Source organism: Rhipicephalus sanguineus, chromosome 9 (assembly GCF_013339695.2).
Source record: "Rhipicephalus sanguineus isolate Rsan-2018 chromosome 9, BIME_Rsan_1.4, whole genome shotgun sequence".
Taxonomy (NCBI): Eukaryota; Metazoa; Arthropoda; class Arachnida; order Ixodida; family Ixodidae; genus Rhipicephalus; species Rhipicephalus sanguineus.
In genome coordinates this window covers 35,385,910-35,398,696 of record NC_051184.2, presented here as the reverse complement: position 1 = coordinate 35,398,696, position 12,787 = coordinate 35,385,910, and the positions used below count along the sequence as shown (strand labels likewise).

The following is a 12,787-nucleotide window of genomic DNA, read 5'->3' as shown; positions in this document are numbered from 1 at the left end:
GAAAACAGCGCACACTTGACCAGGACGGACAGAGGGAACGCAGGGCATCTGTGCCCTGCGTTCCCTCTTTACGTCCTCGTCAACTGTGCGCTGTTTTCACCTTGTCATATACATAGTCTTCGTTGACGTTACTGTGGTCGCCATCTTGGAGTACTAGAAAGAAACGGTGACATCAGGTTAGTGCCGGTGCCGTTGGATAGACCCTTGTCATTCGTTAGTGCAAGCTGTACACCACTAGGCAGTCATAATTAGCTGGACACCCCGTGCTTGTGTATCCCACATTATCTATGTTGTCTCAAAATATTCAATTGCATAGACTACTGTTGCCGTCCTCAAAATGAAGGAAACCAGAGGGATGCACACGTACACATTTCACTTCTATTTACTTTTTGAACAAACATAAAAAGGAATACACACGAAAGGTACCATCATCTATATTACACCTCTAATGGCTGATTCGACATCGCTAATTAAGAGTCCCAATCACAGCCTAATTTCACTGCACGTAAAAAACAATAAAATACGAATTTACTTTCGTTTGTGGCAGTTGTTCGGGGTTGCACTTGAACACTCGCTGGAACCTTTGGGTCGTGGCTGGGGGGACAACTTGAAATTGGGGACCGGAGCGTAGCCGATGTGGGTTCTGTCCAGATGGAGTCACTGTACGTCCTTTCGCCATAGCCAAGGTTCGACTGCCTCAAACTCTAGGTCAGCTTCTTCGAAATCTTGCTGCCCTCTCCCGAGATTCCTTCATGGTCTTGCGCGCACAGTGTTTATACTGAACTTTGCCCGGCGCCGGGATCATCGATTATGTGAGATGGTGGTGTTAAATAGCATTGGCACTATGGTCAAGAAAGCTAATTACACGCTAACAGACTCATGAGTCGACTCACTCAGACTCGGGTAGAGCCGTGAGTCCGGTTGAGTATAATGCTGGTGAATCTGAGTGAGCGCTAAGCGCAAAATATATTTTTTGGGTGAGTCTGAGTGGGCTCCACGTTCTTTGCCGACCTATGGCCTGTTTGCACATTCACTGCATTCTTTCTCCACGTCTCCACATATCGGTAGAATGTTGTTGCTCCATGTAACCGTCTGCCTTACTTGCATCGCCCAGATGAGGTGCCCCCTTTATCCCAGCGACATGTGAGGTTCCATGTCCGAGCCGCCCTCGCGCACTTTTCACATGCGCGGGAGTAGATTGGCAGCAAGAATAATGGCCTGGTGGCTTTCGAGTGTCGCTGCGTTACAGTTTTATATTTTGAAGAGCACAAAAATTCCTTCCTTGATATTACAAACTTCCCTATTTTACGAACTAATTCGAGCGCAGTCATTACTTTGTTAAATCGAGTTTCAACTGTACAATAAATCTATTTCAGTGCTAATTATTTTTGCACTTTCACAGTGGTCGAAATGGCAGTGTGCCCCAATGTATAGCTAGGATCAGCTTATACCGTGAATAGTAAACCATAAGAAAGGAATAGAACCAAGCTCATTTTGAGGAAAACTTGCCTCTTTCTTCAAAGATCAAACAGTGAAGGCTGACAGAGAGCAGTTTTATCGAATATTGATAACACAGAGCCCGACTTTCACTAGAACCGGTTAGCGTGTCGTCCTTTTTCAATGGAAAGAGGGGGAATATAGAGGTGGCGTCGATGTGGAAGAGATTGAACAGAGATTAGATTTATGGGCAGCGTATTCTGTATTTCTCGATGGAAGTCGGGGCTGCTTAATTGGAATTAAAAGGAACTGAGAATTATGGCTTAAGGTACAGAAAGAAAGAACAACAAAAAAAGAAAACACGAGGTTCGTGATTCCACAATGACCATGAAGGTGATTTGTGGGTGTATAGGTGCTTATGTTGAACATTGCGTTATTATCCTTTATATCCTCAAGATAACCTTCAAATATTTCCCTTGTGTTTTTTTTGCAAATGGAATATGAAGCAGGTATCAACAGTTGAACATTTTGGTTTAGGTGTCTTCTCAGTCGGTTCACTTTAAACCTGTGCCACGTTTTTCTTTCTTTTTTTTTTCTAGTTCAGTGCTTGCTATGCAAAGATGTTTCTCTTCTTCCTCGATTGCACGCACGCCTAGGCTAATTCACATTCATGGCTTGTTCACTGTGATGAAACATGCCTGGAGGTGACAAGCAAGCGTTATGTTTTCATTTAAGTAATTTCCAGCTTCGCACGGGAAAAGTTGTGAACATGCTCTGAGGTTTTGTATGGCGTAGACATGCACAGGTTAGGCTCGAAAAAGCCGAAAACTGGACGTTTCAGTTAGCGTCCTGCCTTCTTGAAGCAATACCGAAAGTGAAACTTTTCAGCGACTAGAAACCTAATCGCCGTGTCATCACAAAAAGCTATCTTAGCCGCCTAGCGGCCACCTTACAAATATTGTAAGACAGTTCTTAAATTAAGTAATGTTGCTAAGATTGTATTTTTGTTGGAAATATTTTATGATAATGCTATGTTTATCACAAAAAATATTTAACTTGTTACTAGCGCCATAAGTGATAGACACACCGTTTACATCTTCCGGCGCGTGCTGCAAGCCTACTGTAACAGTGGACTACCGGCGAATCAAGCACGTTAGTACACATTTTCCACATTTTTTCGCTGTTTTTGTGGGAAATTGCTTGAGCACGAATTGTCTGATATATTGCTTGGCCAAGCGTTAGCTGCGAGAAAGCCTTTATTGTCCGAGCCAGCTGTCTACGCGGGGTGCGCCGCTTTCCGATTTGATCGCTGTCTAGCCGGCCGCGCTGTCTCGTATTCCGAAGCGTCATTCTGTTGATTGTTTCCTCTAATATCTCTTCTGTTTGCAGAGACATGATGGACATACGTCCGAACAACACAATCTACATCAACAACTTGAACGAAAAGGTCAAGAAAGATGGTAAGTTTCGAACAACAGTGGCGGCACGTAGATTACGGAACATGGTCTAGAAGATAGGCTGGCTGATTCTGTGCCGCGGTGAATGTTTACATCGAAAAAAGGACGAAACAAGTATGTGCCACGGTTACAACACTGCCTCTCTGTTTGTTCGCAGAGCTGAAGAAGTCGCTGTACGCCATATTCTCGCAATTTGGCCAAATCCTGGACATCATCGCGCTGAAGACGCTCAAGATGAGGGGCCAGGCATTCGTCGCCTTCAAGGACATCAACAGTGCCACCAACGCTCTGAGGTCGATGCAGGGCTTCCCGTTCTACGACAAGCCGATGGTAATGTACCGTGCGATTTATTGATTTGTTTACATGCGCCATTGCTTGATGCAGCGTGCATGTTGGAAGTGGCTTCGGCGTTTCTTGCGTTCTTATGCAAGCAAGGGCTTCGCGAGTGCTCAGTTGAACATATATTTTTCAAACATCGCTGGCCTGCTCTAGCTAATGCCATTAGCGATGACAGTTTAAAGTGGGTATTGTTCCGTACTCTGACAAGTGAGGCGTTCATATATATATAAAGTTGATCCTTGAAGCACACTCATTGATGCTGCTACAGTTGCATCAAATGAGGAACGCTGAGCTCCACAGAAGGGAAGACAGAGAACTCAAGTTACATTTAAGAAATGTTGCTTATTAGACTGATTACCACATAGGTATGGTATTTGCTGAGCAACTTAGTTTCATTAAGCACATAAAGGTTGCTCATTGCTGTGTTATACCTTGGAAAGCAGATAATGCCTTAGAAGCAAGCACTGCTGAAAGTCATACAATACAATAAGAGCATAGGATAGAATGCTGTTGCTACTGTTTAGTCATGCTTTCTGTGCAATTTGTTTCCTAGTCGTGTTCTAGCCACATCACCTCACTGCATTATTGCAGATAATTCTTTGATGTGTGATATCTTGGTTTTGGAGACTCAGAAACACTGACATTGTACACAGAAGTCTATACTTATTTTGCTTCTTTTGTGCTCCTTTCAGTTTCCTTTTTAAAGGGATACTGAACAAAAATTTGAAAAAGCTACGAAAACACTTACATTCGACTCGGACGACACGACTGTTCCTGTACGCAGCGTTTATTTCACGTAATTTCGAGCAGTTGGCCGTATTTTTAGTGGATTGTGAGAGCGCGGCGGCTGCATGCCACTGCGCTTGTCGGCGGACGTGACGTCGAGTGCTCCAGCAAGAGGGGGGCAACCGGCACGCTCTCTCCTGCCCTGCCACTTTCCTTTCTCCACCTCTCCTCTCAAGAACCGAGGGTGGCTGATGTGGCGCTGGGCATAGCTGAGCCTTGTCCTCTTTTCCCCACATAGGAAAAACCGCTACAACTACAGAGCGTATCGCGAGAGCGCAAAGATGCAAGGTGCGAGTGACAGTGGTTCCACGAGCGGTCATTGCGACTCTGAGTTCGACGGGCCTCCAAAACGGATGCGCCAAATACAACCATATGCATGTGACTGTTCTGCTGTGTCAAGCGACAGCAAGGACGACGAGCCAGACGAGCCGCCGTAGCCCAACGTGGGTCGGCAGCCGGGACCAGCAATTTACACAGTAACTCATAATCACTATCCTCGAAGTGTTCAGAGCACAAAAAGTCACGCTTTGAAGGCACCCACGTTGGCTGCGATGGGCGCGCAGCGCGAATCCATATCCTTCGAAGCTTCGGCTCTGTTGGAAATGTATGACAGGGCACACCCTAGCGCAGAACAGCGTTGAGGCGTTCTGCGTTGTGTCAGGTGCTTCACCGTTCACATTACGTAGCAGCACACAACACAGACGGCAAATTCGTAGACGTGGGCGCAAGCTTCGCTTGAGAAAACAGTCTATTCTAGGGACCGTAATACGGCCGAGAGCGCGGCAATGGCGTCGTTGGCTGCCGGTTGAGAACACGCACGGAGAACACCTTCCCGAGTCCCGACCGTGAAAACACGTTTTGGGAGAGACGCGCGGCAGCAGGTGGCGGCTTGCGATGTCGATTGGTAAGCGATTTTGCTGCGAGCACGGTTGGCGAGTCACTATCCGCGGAGTTTCGCGTCACTTCCTCTCTAGTTCGCGGCGCGGCCGCTAGACGCGCCAATTCGCGAAAAATGCATTAAATTCATTATTTTCTGCTAGTCTTTGGCTGAAATGAAGGTTGTTTCAACAAATTTCAGCACCCAATCTTTCAATTGAGTCATTTATCTCGGCGGCGAAAATTTTGTTCAGTATCCCTTTTTGTCTGCAGTGCTGATAGCATTGCCTCACTTATTGTACCCCGTTTCTATAAACCGTGTTGTGCACGTGTGTGCAGCGCATCCAGTATGCGAAAACAGACTCGGACGCCGTGGCCAAGCTCAAGGGTACCTTCGTGGAGAACTCTCGGAAGCGCACGCCCGCTGACGGCGAGCCTGCGCCCAAGAAGAGCAAGAAGAAGAAGACGCAGCCACAGGCACAGGCGCAGCCAGCGATGATGATGGGAGTCGGCATGCCCATGGCAGCAGCGACGGGAGCCCTACCAGAGCAGCCCCCGAACCAGATTCTCTTCCTGACCAACCTGCCTGAGGAGACAAACGAGATGATGCTCTCCATGCTGTTCAACCAGTGAGTTTTTATTTTGGGACCATGCTGACACCTTGCGCTGAGTGAACTTGGATTACAAGCTAACTAGAAGACCTGTCTTCACTTGATAACCCGCCACAGTGGTGTAGTGGTTATGGTGCTTGACTGCTGACCCGAAAGTCGCAGGATCGAATCCCAACTGCGGTGGCCTTATTTTGATGGAGGTGAAATGCTAGGGGCCCGTGCGCTTAGATTTACGTATGCAGTTCAGGTACACCCCTGGTGGTCAAAATTTATCAAGCCCTCCGCTACGGCGTCCCTCATAATCATGTCGTGGCTTTGAGACGTCAAACCCCCAACAGTTATTATTATTATGTTCTGGCTTGATGGAGTCGCTTGTGAAAACGTTGGCTCCTCCGACATTCCTTTTTTTTTGGACAGCTTCTCATAACTCCAAGCCTCAGTCTTCCCATGGAGTTTATCTACATTGCCTTACTTGATATGATTTTGTGTAGCTTGGGCATACCCATCTTTAATTTCCTGCCCCTCCTAATTGCGCATGACTTCTTTGTGCGCTCCTTCTTTGTCTGATGCGTTCTTCCGCGTCGCAAGTTTGTGCCCAGTTGCACTCGGCACAGTACAAATCAACGAAATGAGCACTGCAAACGCCAGGAGCTGCTGCGCTGCCATGACAGTAGTATAGGGTCTTCCATTGTCACAAAGCAGACGCTAGGATTCAATTTGGGTATAGTACTGGGTGCACACACATCCAACCCTCCTTTCGAGTCTATCTGGGATGTTCGCATGTGTGGGTGTGGCCACACATGGTTTCATGTCTTCTGACAGGCATTCTTTATGACTGGCTTTTCCAGGGTCAGAATAAGAAGAATCGGCATTGTCTAAATCCACAGCTGCTTGATGTAATTTTTTTTTTTTTCAGTTATTGTGGGCTGTGCTGCATTGTGCTTTCTTTGTGATTCAGAATTTTACTTCACACACCACGATTTATTGCCCATAGGAAAGGGGTGGTTTCTATTTATCTTGTTGTTTCCTTGGTATTCAATGTTTGAAGCCGAGTATCACATTTTTATATTGCTCCATTTAACCTGTGATAGCTTCACTGTACTGCATCTTACTACATATATGAACAGCTGCATAGTTAGACAACCACACAAATGATGACCTCGGGCTTGATTACCACTGATTGGCTATGAGCAGTACCAACTACACTACACCCCATGAATTCATTCATGTATTTATTTATCACAGGCTGTTTTTCAACCAGTGAGCTAATTTATCTTGTCGATTTTGTGGAACGCTTTTGAAGAATTGAGCGAGAAAAAAGCAGCATCGTCTTTGAAATGGTCTCATCAAAGTAGCTGTGCAATTCGCTTGCGTTAATTATCACTCTTAAGATGAATTGATGAAAATAAGTTTACTACCATATCATCAGCTATAATTGGTGATGGCTGAAATAGCTTGTATTTTTCTGATAACCAATTGGTATGAAAATAATGGCTGAAGTTTCTGTACTGGAGCTGACAGGTTGGCTGCAGTGCTCAGGGGAATGAATAAGTAAGAATATGTTCATATCACACATTTAATAGTTCTCTCTTCTGCTTTTTTTTTTAATGTCTGAGATAACCTGTGTGACCTATTTGATAAGTTGCCTTCACGTTTTTGCAATATCTTCACCTTTGCATGATGAACAGATCTGCAAGGTTTACTGTATGCAAGCTATCCCATAGGCATGGCTTGTTGCCCCTGCTGTTTCTCGTTTGCTGGTAAATTTGTACAGCCAATGGCAACGTGGTATTGTCATAATTGTTGCTTATTCTTGATTTTTGAGTTGGATTTAATATCGGAAGTGTGTGATTAGACAGCCAACATTCAATCCTTTGATTCCCTGTGTGATCACAAAATTATTCTAAAATTATAGCGCAGTCCAACAAAACGACACATGCCTTCTTTAATACCTTCAATGGCGGAAATAGCCACAGCCACGTCCAAAATGACTCTGAAAGGAGCACTGACATCAAATTTACGCATGTCAAGATTTTTGCATCCACGAGTAGTTATCTACCCCCTAGTAGCGATTCACGACTGAAAATGCAACTGAGGGACGAATAACTATCTGTTTTATTGATTTATATCACCGGTATCTAGCACAATTCAAAACGGCCGGCAAGCCCGCCATTTCTTAGCGCTGGCAGCGCTCCCTTGCGGTCAATTCCAGACCGCGCCCAGTTTACCACTTGTCCACAGAAAGAAGTGACGTGAGGATCAGCTGCTCAGCTAACATTTCGTCTGCTAGGCGCGCGCGTTCAGTCACGCCTTGTCACCAGCATCGCCGTCGTCGCCGTCAAAAGTGTCGACTAGTGTTGAAGACGGCATTCTGGAACTTAGAATCACCGCGATATGCGACGTTGCGAATCATTTTCGCTTCGACGCTTTGCAAAACAGCGATTCAAAAATGGACGCTGTTCCAAGCAGCAACGAGGAGGTGCCCGGGGACGCACGCTTGGGCCATACTCGCTGGTGTGTCTCATTTAGATATATTAGAGAATTTTAGCGTGCACAACATTCCGGTATACGCAAAGGGGTCTATGGAATATCGGCATAGCGAATGCACACCAGCGGACAAATAGAATACGATAGGTTTCTACAATAACAATTCTGTGCCGCTAGATGGCCCCACCTATCCGGCCTCTCACGGTTACGGCTGCAGTAACTCGGTATTACGCTAGCGCAAGGAAGTCCACGGACGAACTAACATTCACTAATAACGCTACATACGTGTTACTTGTTAGCGATGATATTTATCTATTGCTCCACTTCAATGACTTGTGGTCGTGTTGGCGTGTACCGTACGTGTAAGGAAACGCCACGCACTTTCCGCTTTTTCCGTGCCTCGACGAGCAGGTCCATACTATGCAGCGGTTCCCCGACATGCTGGCACGTAGTCGCTCCGATTGATCGCCCTCGCGCTGAGTATCACACGACAAATCAGTCGATACGATACGTTGAATCGCAGGCACGGATCGGGACAGCGAGGAGAGCCGGTGAGAGCGTCGCCTGGCGTCGGCGGCACTTTAAATACACTCAGATCGTCGATGTCATTGTTACTAGCGTATCGTCACTCAGGATGGTATGGTCGGAATGTATCACACTGGTTACGTAGCACTAGTGTCGATGTCGCAGCGTGATCAATCTTCCGTTGAGCTTTCGTACGCTGTTTGCCCTCGAAATAAAATTACTTCCACTGACGGACGCCATTCAAATCTGGCCAAGGAGACCTATGCATACCGAGCAATCGAATGAAGGGCATATCTCGACTTTGAAATTTGATGTCAGTGCTCCTTGAAGGCTGGTCTCTGCACTTGTTAGGCATCCCTGTAATCATACTGTGATGGGAGATGTTGAGTGTGTGTCTGTAATTATAATTGTGTATTTAATGAAAACATAGAACATCTCATGACAGTGGCCCCTTTCTGTTATTGGTATGCTTAATAACCACTTAGCATAATAGCAATGTGGTGAAGCTGGCTTTTGGGAAAGGCTACGGTTATCAGTGGATAGGTGTGTGAAAGCCCTGAAGTAGAGCTGTTACGTAGTAAACACGGTGCGATGGTGGCTTCGAATAATGTTGTTTGGACCTGTCATTACGAGAGAAAGCCCGAAAAATCAGACGTCAGAGTTTCAGGGTCCAAAATGTCGGGTGTGCTTTTATAACATTGCCCTGTGGGGTATGTCGTAGTGTCTTGAAGTTGTTCCAATTATCAGGCATATCCAAGAAATGGAACATTCAGAAAGTCTGTTGTTTACTGCATATAAATTATGATTGTGTGACTGTAGACCCCGTTCATTTATAACATTGAAGTCATTGAAGACACTGAAGTCAGGAAAGGTATAAAGGAACGTTATTTGTACCGTATTTTTCGTGTATAAGACGTACCCCTACTTTTTACGATTTTCTCGGGAAAAAAGGATAAAGATGCACCTCTGTGTAAGACACATCTATTCTTAGCTCTGTAAACATGATAAAACACGGCGAGCAGAGCACATTCATTGGGAAATGCATAGTCACGCATGGCACCCATCTCTAAGCAACAGTATAAAACTTGCAAATAACGTTGTCTAAGGCACAGAAAACCAATATTTATTCCACTGAATTTGAAGCCACATCCTCCGGTGCACTGTCAAAAGTTCTTCCGCCTCGGTTGGCAGCATCACTCGGTTGCCGTTGTTGGCCTCTGAGTAACTCTTTTACGTGGCGTTGTTAGCATATCGTTGGCGTTGCCTGTACGGAATTATGAGGCTTGGCAGGAACACATAAACCACGATTTCCCCCGCGTGGTTAACACCTAGACACACGCATACAAAACGTAATTGGCGACTGGAAGCTGCGATAACTGCTGGACTGCAGCGACGTCTCACACAGAAACTGATGATGATGATAACGAAGTGGTAATTTCGTTTTTGTAACTGGTATTGTGGGCGCTACAACATTACAAGGAAACGTTGTGGTGCCCTTTTTTATTTATTGCCTCAGTTCCGTGGGTCTAATGCTTCGTTTAAGAACAAACTGTCGAACAGTACAGTAGTGCACGTGATGGTGGTGGCTTTTATTGCGGCCGTAATCTCCGTGGCCGCCGCACTGCTTGAACAGCAAGTAGCTGACATCTAAGACCACACCCTCTTCATTGTTATAACAAGATTTGATATCTTTTTACGAATGCTCTTGGGCTTAGTTTATCGTACTCGCGAATGAAATATGTACATACTAGTCTTGCATATCCGCATGACTTTTTGCGTATAAAAGACGCACCGTGTATTGTATAAGACGCACCAGCAAAAATATTGGGAAAAAGGTGTGTCTTATACACCGGGAAAAAAAACAGTAATTCTTTTACTGTATTGTAGTAATTATTATATAAACTCTCATATAACTTCCTTGGCTTCATTGTCGATTTTCATGAAGGTTGTGTGTAGTAAAGAAAGAACGAGTCCTTAAATTATGTTCTTTCATTCATTCATAGCGAGGGTCTTGTTCAAGCAGACTTGATGCCTTTTGGTAGTATGCGAGGGCTGATTGGACAGTTGCCAGCTTGTTAAAGGATCACATGCTGTGTGACACCAGCTGGCAAAAAAGTGTTCCACACTCGCCGTCATGGCTACGAGTGGCACCGACTAACACTCCATGGTTTGCATGCACGGAAATACCCAATAAGGTGGACGGGAAGGCTACCGTTGCTGTAGCTCAATTGGTTGAGCGTCGGGCACGTTATCCGAAGGTTGCAGGTTCGGTCCCTACCACACATTTTTCACATTTGTATGATAATTAGTACAATACAGTTAAAAACCTTCCTTGGCATCATTGTCCGTTTAGTTTTCATCAAGCTTGTGTCTGACAAGGAAAAACGAGCCCTTAAATTGTCTTCTTTTGCTCGTTAAAACCTGCAGTTCACAACTCTACCATTATGGAAGCGTGCTGACACTGTTACATCCGCGCAGGTTCCCCGGCTTCAAGGAGGTGCGATTGGTGCCCGGCCGGCACGACATTGCCTTCGTGGAATTTGAAAATGAGATTCAGTCATCGGCAGCCAAGGAAGCCCTGCAAGGCTTCAAGATCACACCGACGCATGCCATGAAGATTACGTTTGCCAAGAAGTAGTCCAAGAACTGAATCTACCTACGTGACTTTTTTTTTACTCACATTTGTCTTTTTTTTTTTCATATGTGTGCGTGCACATCATGATCTATGAGTGAGCAGTAATAAACTGCTTCATCGTCGCCTTAAATGGAAAAGTGGCTGGTGTCCTTTGACAGAAGGAAAGCGTGGAGTGTGTGATGGCGCTTACTGGAAAGAATATCTCTAAAAGACTTGTTCGTTTTGTTCCTCTCACCTTGCTCATATTTTGTTATGTTTAAGTATGGGAACGAAACAATAAGACATTACTGTATTGCGCAGCCCCACTGAGATTGGACCAAAAGTCCGATGTTGCGCATTCGAGGCTCTGTTAATTTGCAGTACTTCTGAGCTGTGTGCTGGTTGCTTGTCTACTAATTAAGGAGCTACAGCATCCAGGGTTACGGGCGAAAAAGCAGCTTGTCACAGAAGTTGCAGACAAGGGAATCAAAATACCCAAGTGTGAAATTGCTCGTGATTATACATTATGTTGCAAGTCGTGCTTGTTGCTTGGGAAAATTTCAACAAAACCCAGTTAGATAAAACAAGTTCAACCGACATGTCTTATGAGTTCAATCTGATGTAGCTGACAGGATGATTTGTGCACCTGATTTGGAGCATGTGTGAAGGGGCAGTTTTCTGACTAAATAGGAGCAGAATGTTGAATGTTTTACAACTTTCACTTTATTACCACAGAATTCCACAAATCCATATATATATACTCTGGGAGCGTTCAAAAGTTACAAATGCTATTTGCTGGCAGTACTTATTTGCTTGACATTGAGGGTACTGACAACTGGCCAGAACAAGTGATCAGATCCTGGTAGAAATGAATAGACCTTCAATTATAGTGACACATTCAATGATTCTTTTCGTGATGTGAGTAGGATTTATCTTTTTAAATTGCGTTTAAAAGTAACAAAATACCGGTATGTCTCACTGTCTAGTGCGAACAAGTGATCAGATCCTGGTAGAAATGAATAGACCGTCAATTATAGTGACACATTCAATGATTCTTTTCGTGATGTGAGTAGGATTTATCTTTTTAAATTGCGTTTAAAAGTAACAAAATACCGGTATGTCGCACTGTCTAGTGGAAGAGCCTTGAAGCCGGATTATAGAGTCATTCACTTTGCTACACGTAGTCTGATGCTTTCGTGCGCACTATAATTAGTGCTCAACATTAGAGTTTGTATATTAGTATCCATCCCCGCTCAGTTCTGTGCAGCTTACAAGGTAAAAGGAGTTGCACGCTGAGAAGCGGCGCTTCCTTCACAGCAACTATTGGAACATGTAAAGCCGTGGCGCATGCACAAACCGCTGCGCGCAAACACAAACCGCTCTCACATTCACCTCCTACGGTTTGCAGCATGCGTTGTGTGTATATCACTTCGTAGTCGTCGCAGATCGAAACATTTAGAACATAAACGTTTCACAGTGTTTTCCACATTACCATTCCGTAATTAGACACTCTGACCAGTAAGCTTTTTGTTGCAGTAAAGAAAACGGGTAGTATAGGAATTGTTTGACCCTTTAAGCTTTTTAAATGCCTCTCTGGAAACTTCTGTGTGCCACTTCCTCCCTAGGAGGTTGATGACACTAGCATTTGGACAAGA

At 44.9% G+C, this 12,787-nt stretch overlaps 1 protein-coding gene across 1 annotated transcript; it reads left to right on the top strand.

Moving 5' to 3' along the window:
• The first annotated feature begins 2,471 nt into the window (after positions 1 to 2,471).
• Positions 2,472 to 11,283, top strand: LOC119404974 (U1 small nuclear ribonucleoprotein A). Its single transcript, XM_037671717.2, has 5 exons — positions 2,472 to 2,589; positions 2,827 to 2,897; positions 3,052 to 3,224; positions 5,235 to 5,524; positions 10,997 to 11,283. Exons 2-5 carry the CDS (start codon positions 2,831 to 2,833, stop codon positions 11,154 to 11,156), a joined length of 690 nt encoding a protein of 229 aa, XP_037527645.1. The 5' UTR covers positions 2,472 to 2,589; positions 2,827 to 2,830; the 3' UTR covers positions 11,157 to 11,283.
• The last annotated feature ends 1,504 nt before the right edge of the window (positions 11,284 to 12,787 follow it).